This window comes from Anser brachyrhynchus (assembly GCF_964034855.1).
Source record: "Anser brachyrhynchus genome assembly, chromosome: 2".
Taxonomy (NCBI): domain Eukaryota; kingdom Metazoa; phylum Chordata; class Aves; order Anseriformes; family Anatidae; genus Anser; species Anser brachyrhynchus.
Window position 1 is genome coordinate 108590435 of NC_137695.1, and position 13895 is coordinate 108604329.

Here is a 13895-nt window from a genome sequence, read left to right on the forward strand (position 1 = left end):
GTAGTTACCCTCATTGTAGGAGATGTAAAAACAATTAATTGGAGCACCAAAGCAAGCAAATTCTGTTGTCAGCCCTCCAGCTAAGGAAAATAAAAGCAAAAGACGTAGTCTTATAGCTCTAGTCAGGGTACAACTTGCCAGTCCTTTGGTTTAATTCATATTTCCGCATGCTGTCATCATGATTGTCTTCTCATGCAAATAGCTCTGGGTTAGTTAGTGGTTCTTCTTTAATTAGGATAAGATTTTCTTGTGCATTGCTGAAGTAGAATGCTCTGAGAACTCTTGAGGAGTTTTAGTTGATCACAACATACAGGGATGGGCTGTTAATGAACTTGTTGCTTCAATTCCTCCCTCCAATAATAAAATCAATGTTTTTTTTCCCCCCATTTGTATTCTGCTGCTGATTTTTCTAGGCTTTGAGCACTAGCAGAGCTGATAGTTTCTGATGGAAATAGCAGGGTACCAGCAATAAGGAAAATCAGGCCACTGTGATTAATAAACCATCCAATTTAAATCCTTGTACTGTGGCTGTCAGTCGAGCCTGTTGAGTGCAAGACTGCCTAAAATAGAGCAGAGGCACCTCAGCTGGTGCAAGGTACTCCACTGAGGTACTCTAGTAGGGGGCAAGGTACCAGGGGTGATGGATTTTACCCTCAGTAATCACTGCACCTTTCCAGCAGAATAAAAAGTAAGGAAACGTGGCTTTCATTTCAGTCCACTTGGACTGCTGAGGGAACACTCTTGCCCTGACCCCCTTTGCTCTGTGTTCACCTACCTATACAGAGGCTGGCCACCAGGCAATAATAGCAAAAGCCTACCAGACAGACTTTTTCAGAACAGGGAAAAGAAATGAGGGCAAAAATCTTCCACTCTCTTCTCCCCCCACCCTTTTTTTTTTTTTTCTCTCTCTCTCCACCCTCTGGATGACAACTATTTATGCAGCTTCACTCATCCTGTAAATCTCGTCTCAGGTGACCCCAGTGAGCTAATCACCTCTTCTCTCATCATTAGCCACAGAAGAGAGCAATCCATCCTGTGACCCATCCCTCTGGGCTCCTGTAATGCTTAGGTTGTTGGGAAGAAAGTGTAAATCCATCCTACTAATGGGGAGGATTATAGAGTTATGTGAAGCAATTAGAGCTGTTTTGCTATTTGCAACACGTTTTCTTTTGTCCCCTTTGCTCTCTCCCACCACCAAAAAAAAAAAAAAAAAAAAGCAGGACTGGAGAGTAAAGAATCTCCCGCATGTCACTTTAAGCCATCTTTTTACCGGTCACTCTGCAGCAGCTGTGCTGAAAAGATTTGCCCTCCCTGTCCCCTACTCCTCTTCTTCTTTGGGCTGTGCTCTTTTAAATCCAGATCACTTTCCCAAACTGATTCATCATAAAGGTTCACCAGTGGTTGTAATGCCATGTCCAAAGACTCAGCAGAGCATGAGGGACTTGTTCAGCTGGGATTGCCTCACACAGGACTGCTCAGAATATGTCAACCTCAGCTTGGGACACAAGCATCCCCTAAAATGTGGGTCTGCTGCATTCTGAAAATGCACCCGTCCATCCCCGAGGAGCTGATAATTAGGATGGGCTTTCTAAATCCCATAATAAGCAGCAGAGATAGGAGCAATGGTCAATTGAAGTGCCCAAAGGGTGTTTGGAACCTTACAGGCTGTTAGAAATGCAATCTGCTTTGTAGTCTGTTGGAGAGAGGTGTTGGTGGGTTCTGCAGCTGTGTTTGTGCATCTGTGTTTAACAGTTAGGCAAGTACCTTGCAGAACTGCATATTTCTGTGGGAAGAAGAATTAGAAGTCTTAATTACTTCTTCAGCCTTATCTTTCAGGTTCTCAAAGTGCAGAACAAGTAAGTGAGCTGAATTTCTGAGGAGGCAAAACAATGATTTGAAGGAGAATGGATTAGAAGTTTCTGATTCCTTTAGCAAGTGAAAAAGAGTGGAGAAAAATAAGCAGGTCAAAAAACCATCAATAGTGTGTCCATCCAAGAGAATGGACACAACATTTATTTGGCTGATTTAAATTTATTAGAAAATATAAGCTCTGTCAGCATTATTAAAAACTATAAATGCATTCAGGTTTACAGATACTTGAAACAGGAGAAATGTATTAATCTAATAAGAAGTGCCATCAGCTTTTTAATGTTCATGCAAACATGCCTAAGGATTTCTCATGCAAGAAAGTCTGCCCACAGGAAACTACTGGGTGCTTCTGGAAATATTTATGGGATATATGCAAGAGGTTCTAAAGAACCCAGGTACTTAAATTAGAGACAAAAAAATTAATTTCCCCAACCATTGTATTTTTGTAATCTTAAAATAATTATGCAGCTATTTATTTTATTTTTGAATTCATTCAGGATGCCAAGCCTTGAAGAGAAGGTAGGACAAGTAGAAAAGCATAAAACAATTTCAGACAAAAGGTGTTTCCTAGAAGTTTATAATGATAAAAACTTTAATTCTTAAAGGTGAACTTGTGAGCTTATTGGTCATTCTTGTTTAAGATATCAAGAATCACACATTTAAAATCATGCATGTTGCTTTGGACTAAATTCAGACAGGTGACTGCATTCACCAAAATCAAAATGTGAAGTGAGGAGAACTGGTGCTTTTAGAGCTATCCTCAGGGAAAAGTGGATGAAGCCACCAGGGGCAATGCTCGTTTCTGAAGCCATGAAACAAATGGACTGTTAATAGATTTTTGTTTCCTATGTAAGTGAAATGTAACTGCTAGTGTACCAGTTGCAATCGTGCTGGCAGGTGTTTAACTGCTTATGCATATTTGAACCCCAGTTGCTTCATTAGAGAAGCTTTACTTCACTGCTGAGACTGCTGAGTAAATAACAAGTGTCCCCAGAAGCCAGCAGAAATTTGAATAACTGCCAAGAGTAACTCACCAATTTACAAAAAAAATAAGGGAGTAAATGTTAGTCTTGATAGGAGATTGCAGGAGAAAGGCTGGCAACAGATACAACATTATGTTACACGTTATTTACAAAACTGTGCGCCATCTATTGTATTTGGTTTCTTCCCTTCCTCTTAAAATGTAGCAAATACAGCATTAAAAGCCTGGACTTAATGTCAGGAACTGTTACTGGTTGGCTGTACATCGTCAGCAGAAAACTCCTGTCTGGTAGAAGCCTTCATGAGCTACTTGCAAAACACATAAAAATTAAGCTCGTAAGCATTTTCATGGATGCATCAGCTACTTACAGAAGAGTCATTGGTGCCAAAGATGTCTCGCACGTCACGGACTGTGTGCTTGTTCTTCTTCCTCAGGGTCTGCGTGTAGGTGTTGTACCTCTTCTGTACGGCGGCAGCTTGCGTTCGGGTCAGAGTAGACAGCAGGGCTTGGCCATCCTCCTCTTCAGCTCCTGAGATCAGTGTAGATAGACCTACATCCTGCAGCCACTCGGCCTCCAGCTCCCCTTCTGTGGAGGAAGAGAACAAGTTATGGGCTTGGCTTGATGTGGAGGGAGAGGGGGGCAGGAAGGAATGGAGCTGGAACAGAGGATCACTGCATACACTGCATCACTGTATACATTGAGAAGACTCCATGCCTAAACCTTCTTAGGCCACAAGCTCAAGCTAATTTGATTTTTGTCAACATACTGCCAGCTTTCGTTTTGGCAGTCTCTGCACAGGAGACACTTAGGAGAAGAACAGAGGAGGTGTCTGTAAACTGTGCATTAATGCTTTCATGTGAAGAAGGCAGCAGGGTATACCTAGCCTGATATAGTAAGATTGCTAAAAGCTAACCCTTCATTCAAGAGCATAACACCCCTCAGCTATCACTTAAACCACATCATAACAGATGAAACCATTTGGCAGGTGGAAATTAAGTTGTCATTCCATTTCAAATAAGCAAGAATACTGAAGTAGTGATACAATACAATAATGTGTTTCCACATGAAGGATGAGAAGATTTAAGCTGCATAAAAATCCTCAGCCAGCTAGCTAGTAACCACATGCTTTATGAAGAGGACACATTGAGAAAAGGTCGATGTCCACATAGTCTAATAGCTTGTTTTGGACAAGATTAAGAGCCAGAGCCACCCACTAATGAGGAAGTAGGGGTAGGTATCAAAGAGGGCAGGCAGGGGTGGAAGGTGCAGAAATAGCTAACTTTGCATGCTAGATATCATCCAATTTCTAATAGTTAAATGCCGGCTAGCACTCTACACCCCAGGGTTTCTTGATACCCAGATCAGTGACTAATAGCTTATCGAGTCCTGTTCAATTCCTGCTTCCCAACTGGATCCACAGTGAGATTACGCACTGTGTGAAACATTGCTTGCTTTCTTTGGGTTTTGGTTTGCTAACTGTTATGTTGAGTGAATATTTCCTGTCACTGTAGGACAGGGAGAAACTTCCAATCTATGTTCTCTGACTCATTTTGTAATTTCAAATTTTGCTGTCATTGACATTTTATTTATCTGCTTTCTGAAGTAAACAATCATTGTCTTTTTAAATCTCTTTTCACACAGGAGATTTTAAGGGCCTTCATTTTTATTCTGCTTGTGAATGATCCTAGCTCAGCAATATGCTGTTTGAGACAAGGCAATCAAAACAGTAATTGTATTCCAGCTTTGACTGAAGGAAAGGTATTGCAAATAAACACATCAAAGAGGAAATGGACTAATTTGCAGACTGTTCTGTAAAACGACTAGTCAATACGCTCATTGTTCCTCTCACAGAACTGGTCTTAATGGCAGGCTGGTATTCCCACTCTTTCTGTATTGCCTCTTCTTGACACCACCAGATTGCAGACAGATTGATGGACACCAGTTTACAGCACTTTGGCAGTTAGATATACAAAGGGAAAATTACAGTTCTCGTCAGCAGGGGCAAGGGAAAGCAACTTACACAAGTGCCATCACTGACTTCATTGTTAATTGCCTTGTCTCTTTGCAAAGCTCTAAAAAAATATCTGCTGTTAAAAACCTAGCTCTGTGTTAGACTGGGTTGTGACTAGTTCTGTATCCCATGAAACTGCTTGTCTCCACTCAGATACTTTCCACATTCACAGACAGGATGACTGGCTGTTCCTTTTCCTCCTCTGTCAGTTTTGAACCTGTAGTACTTCTGCCATCCTCACTCTAACAAGCCCTCTTTTCATTTCTGTATGTTGATGTTCTAGCCACATCCATTCATGTTCCATTTTCTTAATTATATTCATTTTGGCTTTTGTCCTGACATATTCTTTCCAAGAATTTAGTTTTTAATCAAACTTGGCTTTCGTGATGCTATGAAAAATAGTAAAGCAGACATGTAATTCTGCCTGCTTACCAGCCACCCCTGTGACTTGTTTTCTCTGGCTTTTTTCCATTTCCTTTTCCAACTGTTCACAAACAATAGGCTAAGAAATAACGACAACAACCAAAGGAGTAAAACTATTACAGAGAAGGAATTCCTGCATTAGAAATCCTCAAAATTTTATGAAAATAGTTTTAAATGAGGGCTAATAAAATCACATCATTTTACAAAACATTATTTTTGCAGTGGTAGCAACTTACACAGCATGGTCTTGACACTGGTTGATTCTGCTCCGTCAGAAGATAAACAGATAATAGAGAGGATGCCCTCTGGCTGGTAGTTCTCTCTCTCTCTCTCTTTCTCTCTCTCTCTCTGTTTTTTTTTTCCTTTTTGTTTTTTTTTTTTTTCCTTCACTTAGAGACTGCTAGGAAAGAGGTGTGACTTTGTTTGAATTTCAGATGTAAGCCCAAATGACTCACACCATCTCAGCTTTGTAACGCTAAGTGTTAAAAGGAGTTCTGCATGTCACTGCCATCTTAAACACCCCATGACTTCTGCTTCCCCTGCATTTTCATCCCTTGTGTCATTTATTATGATCTTCTACTTTTCTTGCCCTTAGTTACACATGTCAACAGAATAAGTGCTCAGATATTTTCCTATTGCACATGTTGTCTGGCAAAAAGCAGCATTATGGCTTTGACAATATCATTGGTGCCTGGCTGCTGCCACCCTGTTGGTTCCTTCCTAAGGATTCTGCACCTCTTCCTCTCAAAGAAATCTCAACAGGGTGACAAATATTTGTTTTAATTTTATCCTGGGGACTTCCACATCGATTTCCAGTGTTTTGATCCTTGGCAAGGAGTATTATCCTATTAGTAGCTTAATAGAACTCATGATTGTTTCCAAGATTTATAATCTCAGACTGAATATTTTACTGAAGTTAATAAGTAGTACAAGCACTCCCTTGTTGTGTGTGGGTGTATGTAATATATATGTGTTTAAAACAACAGTATGAAGGTAAATGAAGTGTGGAGATGTATTGTAGTTTGTGGTCTCATTTTTAATTCACGACAGAGAGGAAAAAATCAATGTAATTTAATGAGGCATAATCAGAGAAAGGATAACATGGGACTGCAGCACAGTTTGCACTGTTGTGAAGATTTAGTTCAGCAGTGATGAGAGCAACAGAGAAGCTTGTGAGAACTGGGAACATGGGTTCCTGTATTGCCTTGTCCTGCTAATTTAACTGGCTTGGTACCTCACAGATAAGCGACCTTCCCCTGACACTGGATACAAGTCACAGACTGTTCATGTTGACAGCTGCATGAAGGAGTCACCATGAGATTCACAATCTCAGCTTTCTGGGGTTTCCAAGCTGCAGAGCATGATCAGACAGGAGTTTTCACGGAATGGCTGAGGTGGGATGGGACCTCTGGAGGTCACCTACTTCAACCGCCTCCTCAAGTAGGGTGCCCAGCACCACGTCCAGGCAGCTTCTGAAGATCTCAAAGGAGGAGACCCAACAACCTCTCTGGGCAGCCTGTGCCAGTGCTCGGCCACCTGCACAGCACACAAGTGTGGCCTGGTACTCACAGGGAGCCTCCTGTGCTCCAGTCTGTGCCCACTGCCTCTTGTCCTGGCACTGGGCACCGCTGAAAAGAGCCTGGCTCCATCTTCTTTGCACCTTCCCTTCAGGTATTTAGGCATGTTGCTAAGATCCCCTCCTGAGCCTTCTCCAGGCCAAACAGTCCCAAATCTCTCAGCCTCTCCTCATAGGAGAGGTGCTCCTGTCCCTACAACATCTTTGTAACCCTCCATCGGACTCTCTCCAGTATGTCTAGGTCTCTCTTGTGCTGGCCAGCCCAGCACTCTGGGTGCGACCTCACCAGCACTGAGAAGAGCAGAAGGATCACTTCTCTTGATCTGCTGGCAATACTTTTGCCGAGTGCACCCAAGAGACTTTTAGCCTCAAGGGCACCTTTCCCCAGCGAGGTCAAACTGATTGAGGCAGATTGCTTTTCTGAGTTACTATAACAATAACCAAAAAGTTTCAATGTTACACCTTGATCTGTCTTTTTATGAGACCACAGACCATCACAAAGAAGTGCAGTTTAGACTTAAGCTGACAGATCGTGGCCCTCATAGCAGACTGCGACTTTTGGTAAACAGAGGTCTTCCCAAGAGAGCTCTACCCGGAACTAGTGAGTTGGAGGTATTCCCCATGGGAACAATATATAGTTGGAGCTAGATACCTCTGTGTAGGGTACTTATCACGACTGGTTACACTTTGGTTGCTGAGTAAAGTAGCACCCTTTCCCCCTTTTCAACCTTTTTCCTGGTAGCAGAATGAATGACATCCTATTGCATGTAAAGGTAAGAAAATACACCGTCACTCATGTTACTAATTGCATGGAAAGAATACACTATTCTTTCAAAATCTATCCTTAGATCAGTTATTCCCAGGCTCGTGGTCATGATCACAAAAGGGCTGCAGCAATCTGTGGGTCATGACCCCAGAAGAAATTCAGTTTCACCCTATAGTAGGAGCTGGTATTTTGTGTTGCACAATATAATGCATTTGTAAGTGGGGTCGTAACTGGAAAAAAATTGAGAACTGCTATTCCAGATGTTATCAAATCATCTAACACATAACTGCATAACAACAAGCTAATGCAAATTATTGCATGTTATTCCAAATACATTATGAAAAAGGAGAGGTGAAAATGTTAAGGGAACAGAATGAAGTAATAATACCTTCAGCATAATTTGTACAAGTGATCAATGAATTTTAATGAGCGAAGAGGCTGAACGACATAGGCATCTGTGTATTCAAACTCATTTCTAATCTCTCCTTGAATTACATCTACATTGGGCAATCTCAGAGAAACAGGCAGTTATCAAATTTCTGATAGCACCGAATGATATCTAACCAAAAATTGCTTCAAGACTTTCATAACTTCTGCTTTATATCCTACCAAAAGCCAGAAAGTGGAAAATTCCAATATACTAAATGAACTTTTAGCTCCCTTTTTAGCATTTGGTTTAGATTATTTAATGCTGGAGATAAAGTTTTCATTTATTGCCTCTCTTTTCTGGCTCAAACTAGTCTGTATTTTAATCTTGCTCATACTGGGTGGGAAGGAGATCAGGGCATCACTGATCAGACAAGGCAAAGCCAAGGTGTGAGGAAGAAGTGGTGTTCACATGCTTACCATCAGCAGGTTTGAACTCCAAAAGCGTTGCTTCTTCAGGCCCATCTTCACTGCTCTCCTTGATGCTCTCCACTTCACACCAGAAGTCCTCCATGGAGGTGCTGTCCATGGAGGCCTGAGAGTTGGAGCGACTGAATGCAGGAGGAGGCGCGGACTCATTGGAAAGCATCCTGTTAATTCTTCGGCAGCGAGGAAGAGATTTTCTGAAAAGAGAGAGGGATATAAGAAATAAATATACTTTTTTTTTTCTTTTTTCTTTTCTTTTTTTTTTTTTTTTTTCTAGCATGTAGACAAGATGTGCAACTAGGGCTTCAAATATAGCTGTACCAATAAAGCAGGAACAAGATGTTGGAGGCAATATGTACAGTTCTGGTGGTCTTCATGATCTCTGTTGCTCATAACAGTTATGACTTGAAATTTGTTTTGCATCTAACAATTTATCTCTTTAATGACTTTTAGTGGTTTACACCCTAGAGGGGAACTCAGGATATTCAATTTCTTTTCCTAACTCTGCCACCCATCTAATGAGGCAATGAGAAAATATTTTAACTTTTTTATGTCTCAATTTTTCTTTCTTTCCCTTCCTTTTTTTGCTTACTTGTTGAAATTCTTCAGTGAAAACTTCTTCGGGGAAAAGTAGTTAGACTTGGGAACACTGAAATATTTTACAAACTTGACTTCAGTAACTGTGCATATTATAAAGAAAAAAAACATACATGAAATACTTTAACCCAGAAGAATAGTTACCTTTTCTGTTTGAAAATCCTATTTAAAATAACTCATTTTTTTAAAATGAAATTAAAATAAATGAAATTTTAACAAAAATTGTTTTTGAAATAAAATAATGTTTCAGGTCAAATGGAAGGTTTTGATCTAAGCTTTAAAGAAAATTGATTCGCTAAAAATCAAATTTCAAGTTATGATTCAACATAAGGATTCCTTTCCTTAAATTATTTTAGGATTTTTAGTAAACCAAGAAATTAGATTCTTGTTCCTTTGTTTTTGTCTTTTCCCATTGTAAATTCTTACAGCTGAAGATAGTTACACAACTTCATAGAAAATTTTACGAAATACCCACCACTAAAGTCTTGTCTTTGTTTTTTCACATTATTAAAACAGCAATACTATGAGCAGCTTTTGTAAGCGTAATTACAGTAATTACAGTAAACAGTAATACCAACCAACAAAGGAGTCAGGAGGTAACATAATTATGGCAGAGAGCTAGACTACATGAATTAATGGAAAATTATGTCATAAGCTCTTCTGGCCTTCACTTATCTGAATTAATTCAAATATGGTTTCCCTTTCTCTTCCTTTCCTTTATGGCATCATCCTGCCAACAGCCCTTTGTTTAAAACCACAGACATTACTTTTACTCCATTAAAAAAAAAAAAAAAGAAAAAGACACTTCCTTTTCAGTGTTTCCCCTCTTGTCCAAGGTCTCATAATGGATGTACAAACATTGTGTTATTTAATGAAGCCAACTGGACATGCTTTTCCCTGTTTGCATGGCTGCTGCTGCATCCCCCCTGCCCAGCGAAGGGCTGCCTGCTTCCCTGAGGTTCCTGGAGCCTCTTCCCGTCATCTGGGTGGTCCCAGGCAATTCTCTATGCGTTAGGTCTGAGCCCAAGGTTGGGAAGTTGCAGTGGATACAATGCAGCACAACAAATCCATCTTCTCTGATGTTATCAGTGCTTGATGAAAGCAAAGCTCAGGCCTTTGCCTCTTTCCAAACACAGGGGGGTGTGATGCGGACAATTTGGTTGCCAAACCTGCCCACGTGCTGCTAGCCGGCTGCAGACAGGCAAAGCTTTCAGACAAGTGGCAATATTTCAGCAGAATAAAATGTGCTGTTATGCTATGGAGACAAACATCCCCCAGAAAAAGAGGTGCCATCTTCAGTGTTTCTTCTTTTTTTTTTTTTTTCTTCTTATTTCCTCACAAACAGCAAATGACTGCCTGTTTTTAAACACATTACTGAAACTCTTGTTGTTTTAATTAGGACAAGCCCCAGTCGCCAAATACGAGAAGAATTTGCGACACAAATGTGGTTAAAGCTATTGGCGTGCTTTCCGAGGAGCTCTCCCGCTGGGGAGACGTGAGATCTTCAGCTGGTGTTTGTTTGTGAAGCCTCATGTGACCAAGGTACCTGATAAACCCTAACTGCTGGAGTTTGCTGCTGGAGGTTGTGGGACCTCTGTTTTCTGGGTTTGCTTTTCTGCCTTCCTTGCATCACCACCAGCAAGGAAACAAAGCTTCAAGCTTTGCAGAGCTCAGATATCATGAGTTAATACTGTGCCGAGTGTCCCTAAGCAGAGGTCTTAGCTAGGAGAAGCCAAACCCCTGAGAAGCAGCCAGGAAAACTCCGTGCCTTCAGCCGGGAGGTGGCTGGGACAGGGAAACAGCCCCCACCAGCCAATCACTTACTGCTACGAAAAGCTGCGCTCCTTTGTTTAAGAGGTGATAGCAAACACAAATAAGGAAAAAGGCAAAGTTTCCTGGCACTCCAGAGACATTTGGGGCCCCTTTCCACCCCGCGCTGTAGAAGCAGAGAGCCTACAGCAAGGGCTGGTGTCAGGCGGGTGGTGGGTGCTGACCTCCCGCTACAGCCTGTCCCTCCTCGGCTTCCTCTGTAGCCCAGGGCTCTGCCCCAGGCTGCTGCCCACTGGGTAACCGATATTAGTGTTGGTCTAAACCTTTGTTAAAACAAGTCCACCCATCTGCTGTACAGCGCAGCCCGGTGCTCCTGCAGCAGCACTCACAGGAAGAAAAGCTCTCACCATGCGGGAGTCGAAGGCGTGCTGGGATGAGAAGAGGGCTTTTTCCCTCACAGCATTGCTGCCTCCCATCATTTAGTCATGGTCAGGGAATTTAAACATTTCCTGCCCTCCCAATGTGAGTCTTGACCATGACCCTTGTGCTCTTCGGGCACCACACCAGACTGATCCCCGGGCTTTGACTCCATCAGCACTTCAGCTAACTCAAACCAATGCTTTTTATTTCACCATATTAGGATGAAAGAGGCTTTGCGGGTTGTTTCTTTTCTCCCCACAGCGAGTATGTTATTTTGTAATATTACCATACCAAAAAGCTAAATGCAAAACAGACCATGTAGCCTGGCAACAACTGCTGTGACAACCAGCTTTACCAAATACGTCTAAGGTTACCGGGTAATCAACATGCATTTACAACAATATTAAAAGTATGGAGCTTATTTGGAAAATCAGCTGAACAAAGTCTCCTGAGAACCTCATATCTGAGACTTGTTATCTCAGTACAGATAAAATCACACTGTGTGAAATTCCCGTAACAAGAAAGATCAGGCAGAGATGTTTTATCCTTATTGGTAAACAACTGAAATTTGCTTCCCACTGGTCTGGTACAAACCTTCTCCAATTATTCTGAGTCTTGCTATTAAAAACTGACTTGTTTGAAAAGATCTCCAGTTGCCATTTTGACCCATATACCTGGAGCTTCTGTGCTGGAGGAAGTGGTCTTTCTTTTATGTGATAATGGCAGTTGTCTCCACTTCCTCCAACCAAAGCTGCTAAAAACAGTTTCAGGAAAAAAGAAATCCTACTAAGGAAGCAAAGCATATTCTTCACTGCTTTTAATTCATTCTTGAAGGACACAATGAGCACTGACTGAGCAAGCCTGTCTCAGAAACAGCTCAACAAGCCCAGGTTGCCTGTCACCTGGGAACTCTGGCAGCAGAAAACCTATGCTCCCAACAGATTTCTCACCCTCTAGGCTTTCTGGCTTGTTTGTCCTTTTCCTCAGTGTCTGTATAGAAGTTTACAAGGGTAATATATATATATATTTTTCTACTAAGCCAAGTGTTGTTCTTACAGAAATTCTGAACAGCAGTCTTGCTAGACAAGTAGCAATCACGAAGTTCATGCTCCATTTCATTTGCTCCCTCACACACAGATGCAGTGGTGAGCTAATCTGGAAGGCTGACTAAAATTCAATACAAAAGGGATCTCAGATCCTGGCTTCCTAGATGGAAAATGCTAGGAGAAAAGGGTGAATCTTAAAACATGAAACAAAACTACAGTGACTCCACTGAATGAGCTGAAACTGTTTTCAGGATGCAAATAGAAGAAAAAAAATACCAACACAAACACAAATACTTGAAAAGGAAAAGAGGCAAAAGTATACTACAATGGCCAATGTTATCAAAAAAACCTCTATTGCTGGGCATTGGTCACAGAAAAAAAGAGTTAAAGAGTGCGAGTAAGGAGAAACATGATGCTATCGTGTAGAGGGCTTTCCATGGAAAGTTTTTTGCAAACCTGGGTATTTCCATTGGGTACAAGGAAGCTGATTCAACAGCATGTGACTCCAGGTTTGCACTGGTGTTGTGTTTGCAGTGCTGATGAAATGCAATAGCAAAGCAGGCCCACTGAACTTACATTTTATGTTCTGTGTATCACGTAGAAGTGAGCTTCTCAGGGTCTGACAGCACACATTGATTTTGGGATAGCCATGTCAAATCCAATGAGCAATTCTTATCCTATCCCCAAAGCGAAGGTTAGTCAAACCGCATGAAGAGCTGGTTCAGTGACACCTAATGATTGCTCCCAGGCTGACTAATGATAAAGCTAGGCTTGTGTTTTCAGTTTAATTAAGTAATGTGTGGTAAAGAATCCATAAAATAGATGAGGAGCAATAAAGACACCTTGTAGTTAAAACTAGTATTTAATCCTTGTTTACACAAAGACAGGACATCTAACTCTTGTGGCTCACCGTGTTTCACTCCATTCAGCAGGTTCTGAACCTGCTTCACCATAATTAGATGCATTTACAGGAGTAGGGAAGGTGAAGAAAGTAAATTCTCCCGGTCATTTTAACACCAAGAGCTACCGATTCATATTGTAATCATTCTATCAGTGTATCTAGTCAGCCCAGTGAAGTCAGTAGCACCTTCATAACACAACAATGTCAGAGTACCGTGCAGTTGTCCATCCCCTGTCTTTCTGTTTTTCAGTTTATCATAACGACTCACCAACTTCTGACAAAAAATAATTACTCTATTTCTGCTCAGCTTTTCCCAAATGTAAAAAAAGGGACGTTAAACTTTTGACAAAAAATAATTATTTCTGCTCAGCTTTTCCCAAATGTAAAAAAAGGGATGTTACCTTGCCTTGAGAAAGAAAAAAACATTTCTTCCTTTTTGTTATGAACATTTTTGTCTGTTCTGAATTTTTATGAAGCAATCATGTACCAATATTTCCTTTTTTATTATTTATTTATTTTTTTTAACATGTACAAGCTGTAGGCAAAGGAGGAAATGGTATCTTTGTTCACAGTTCATGACTTGTTTTTAGGCAGCACTCTTCCCCCAAATCTCTCGTCTTCTGGTTCCTTCCTGCAACCCAGATCCACTGCTGTTTGCTGTCTGCTTGCTTCCTTCTCTTT

At 41.1% G+C, this 13895-nt stretch overlaps 1 protein-coding gene across 4 annotated transcripts in view; it reads right to left on the bottom strand.

Moving 5' to 3' along the window:
* The window catches only part of ARHGAP28 (Rho GTPase activating protein 28), a 79544-nt gene that overhangs the window by 28871 nt on the left and 36778 nt on the right, over positions 1–13895 (bottom strand). For all 4 annotated transcript variants that reach the window (XM_080579392.1, XM_080579391.1, XM_080579394.1 and 1 more), the window contains 2 exons: positions 8475–8677; positions 3220–3437 (listed from right to left, as the gene is read on the bottom strand). In XM_080579392.1, coding sequence (XP_080435518.1) covers positions 3220–3437; positions 8475–8677 — 421 coding nt within the window. The remainder of the gene's footprint in view (positions 1–3219; positions 3438–8474; positions 8678–13895) is intronic.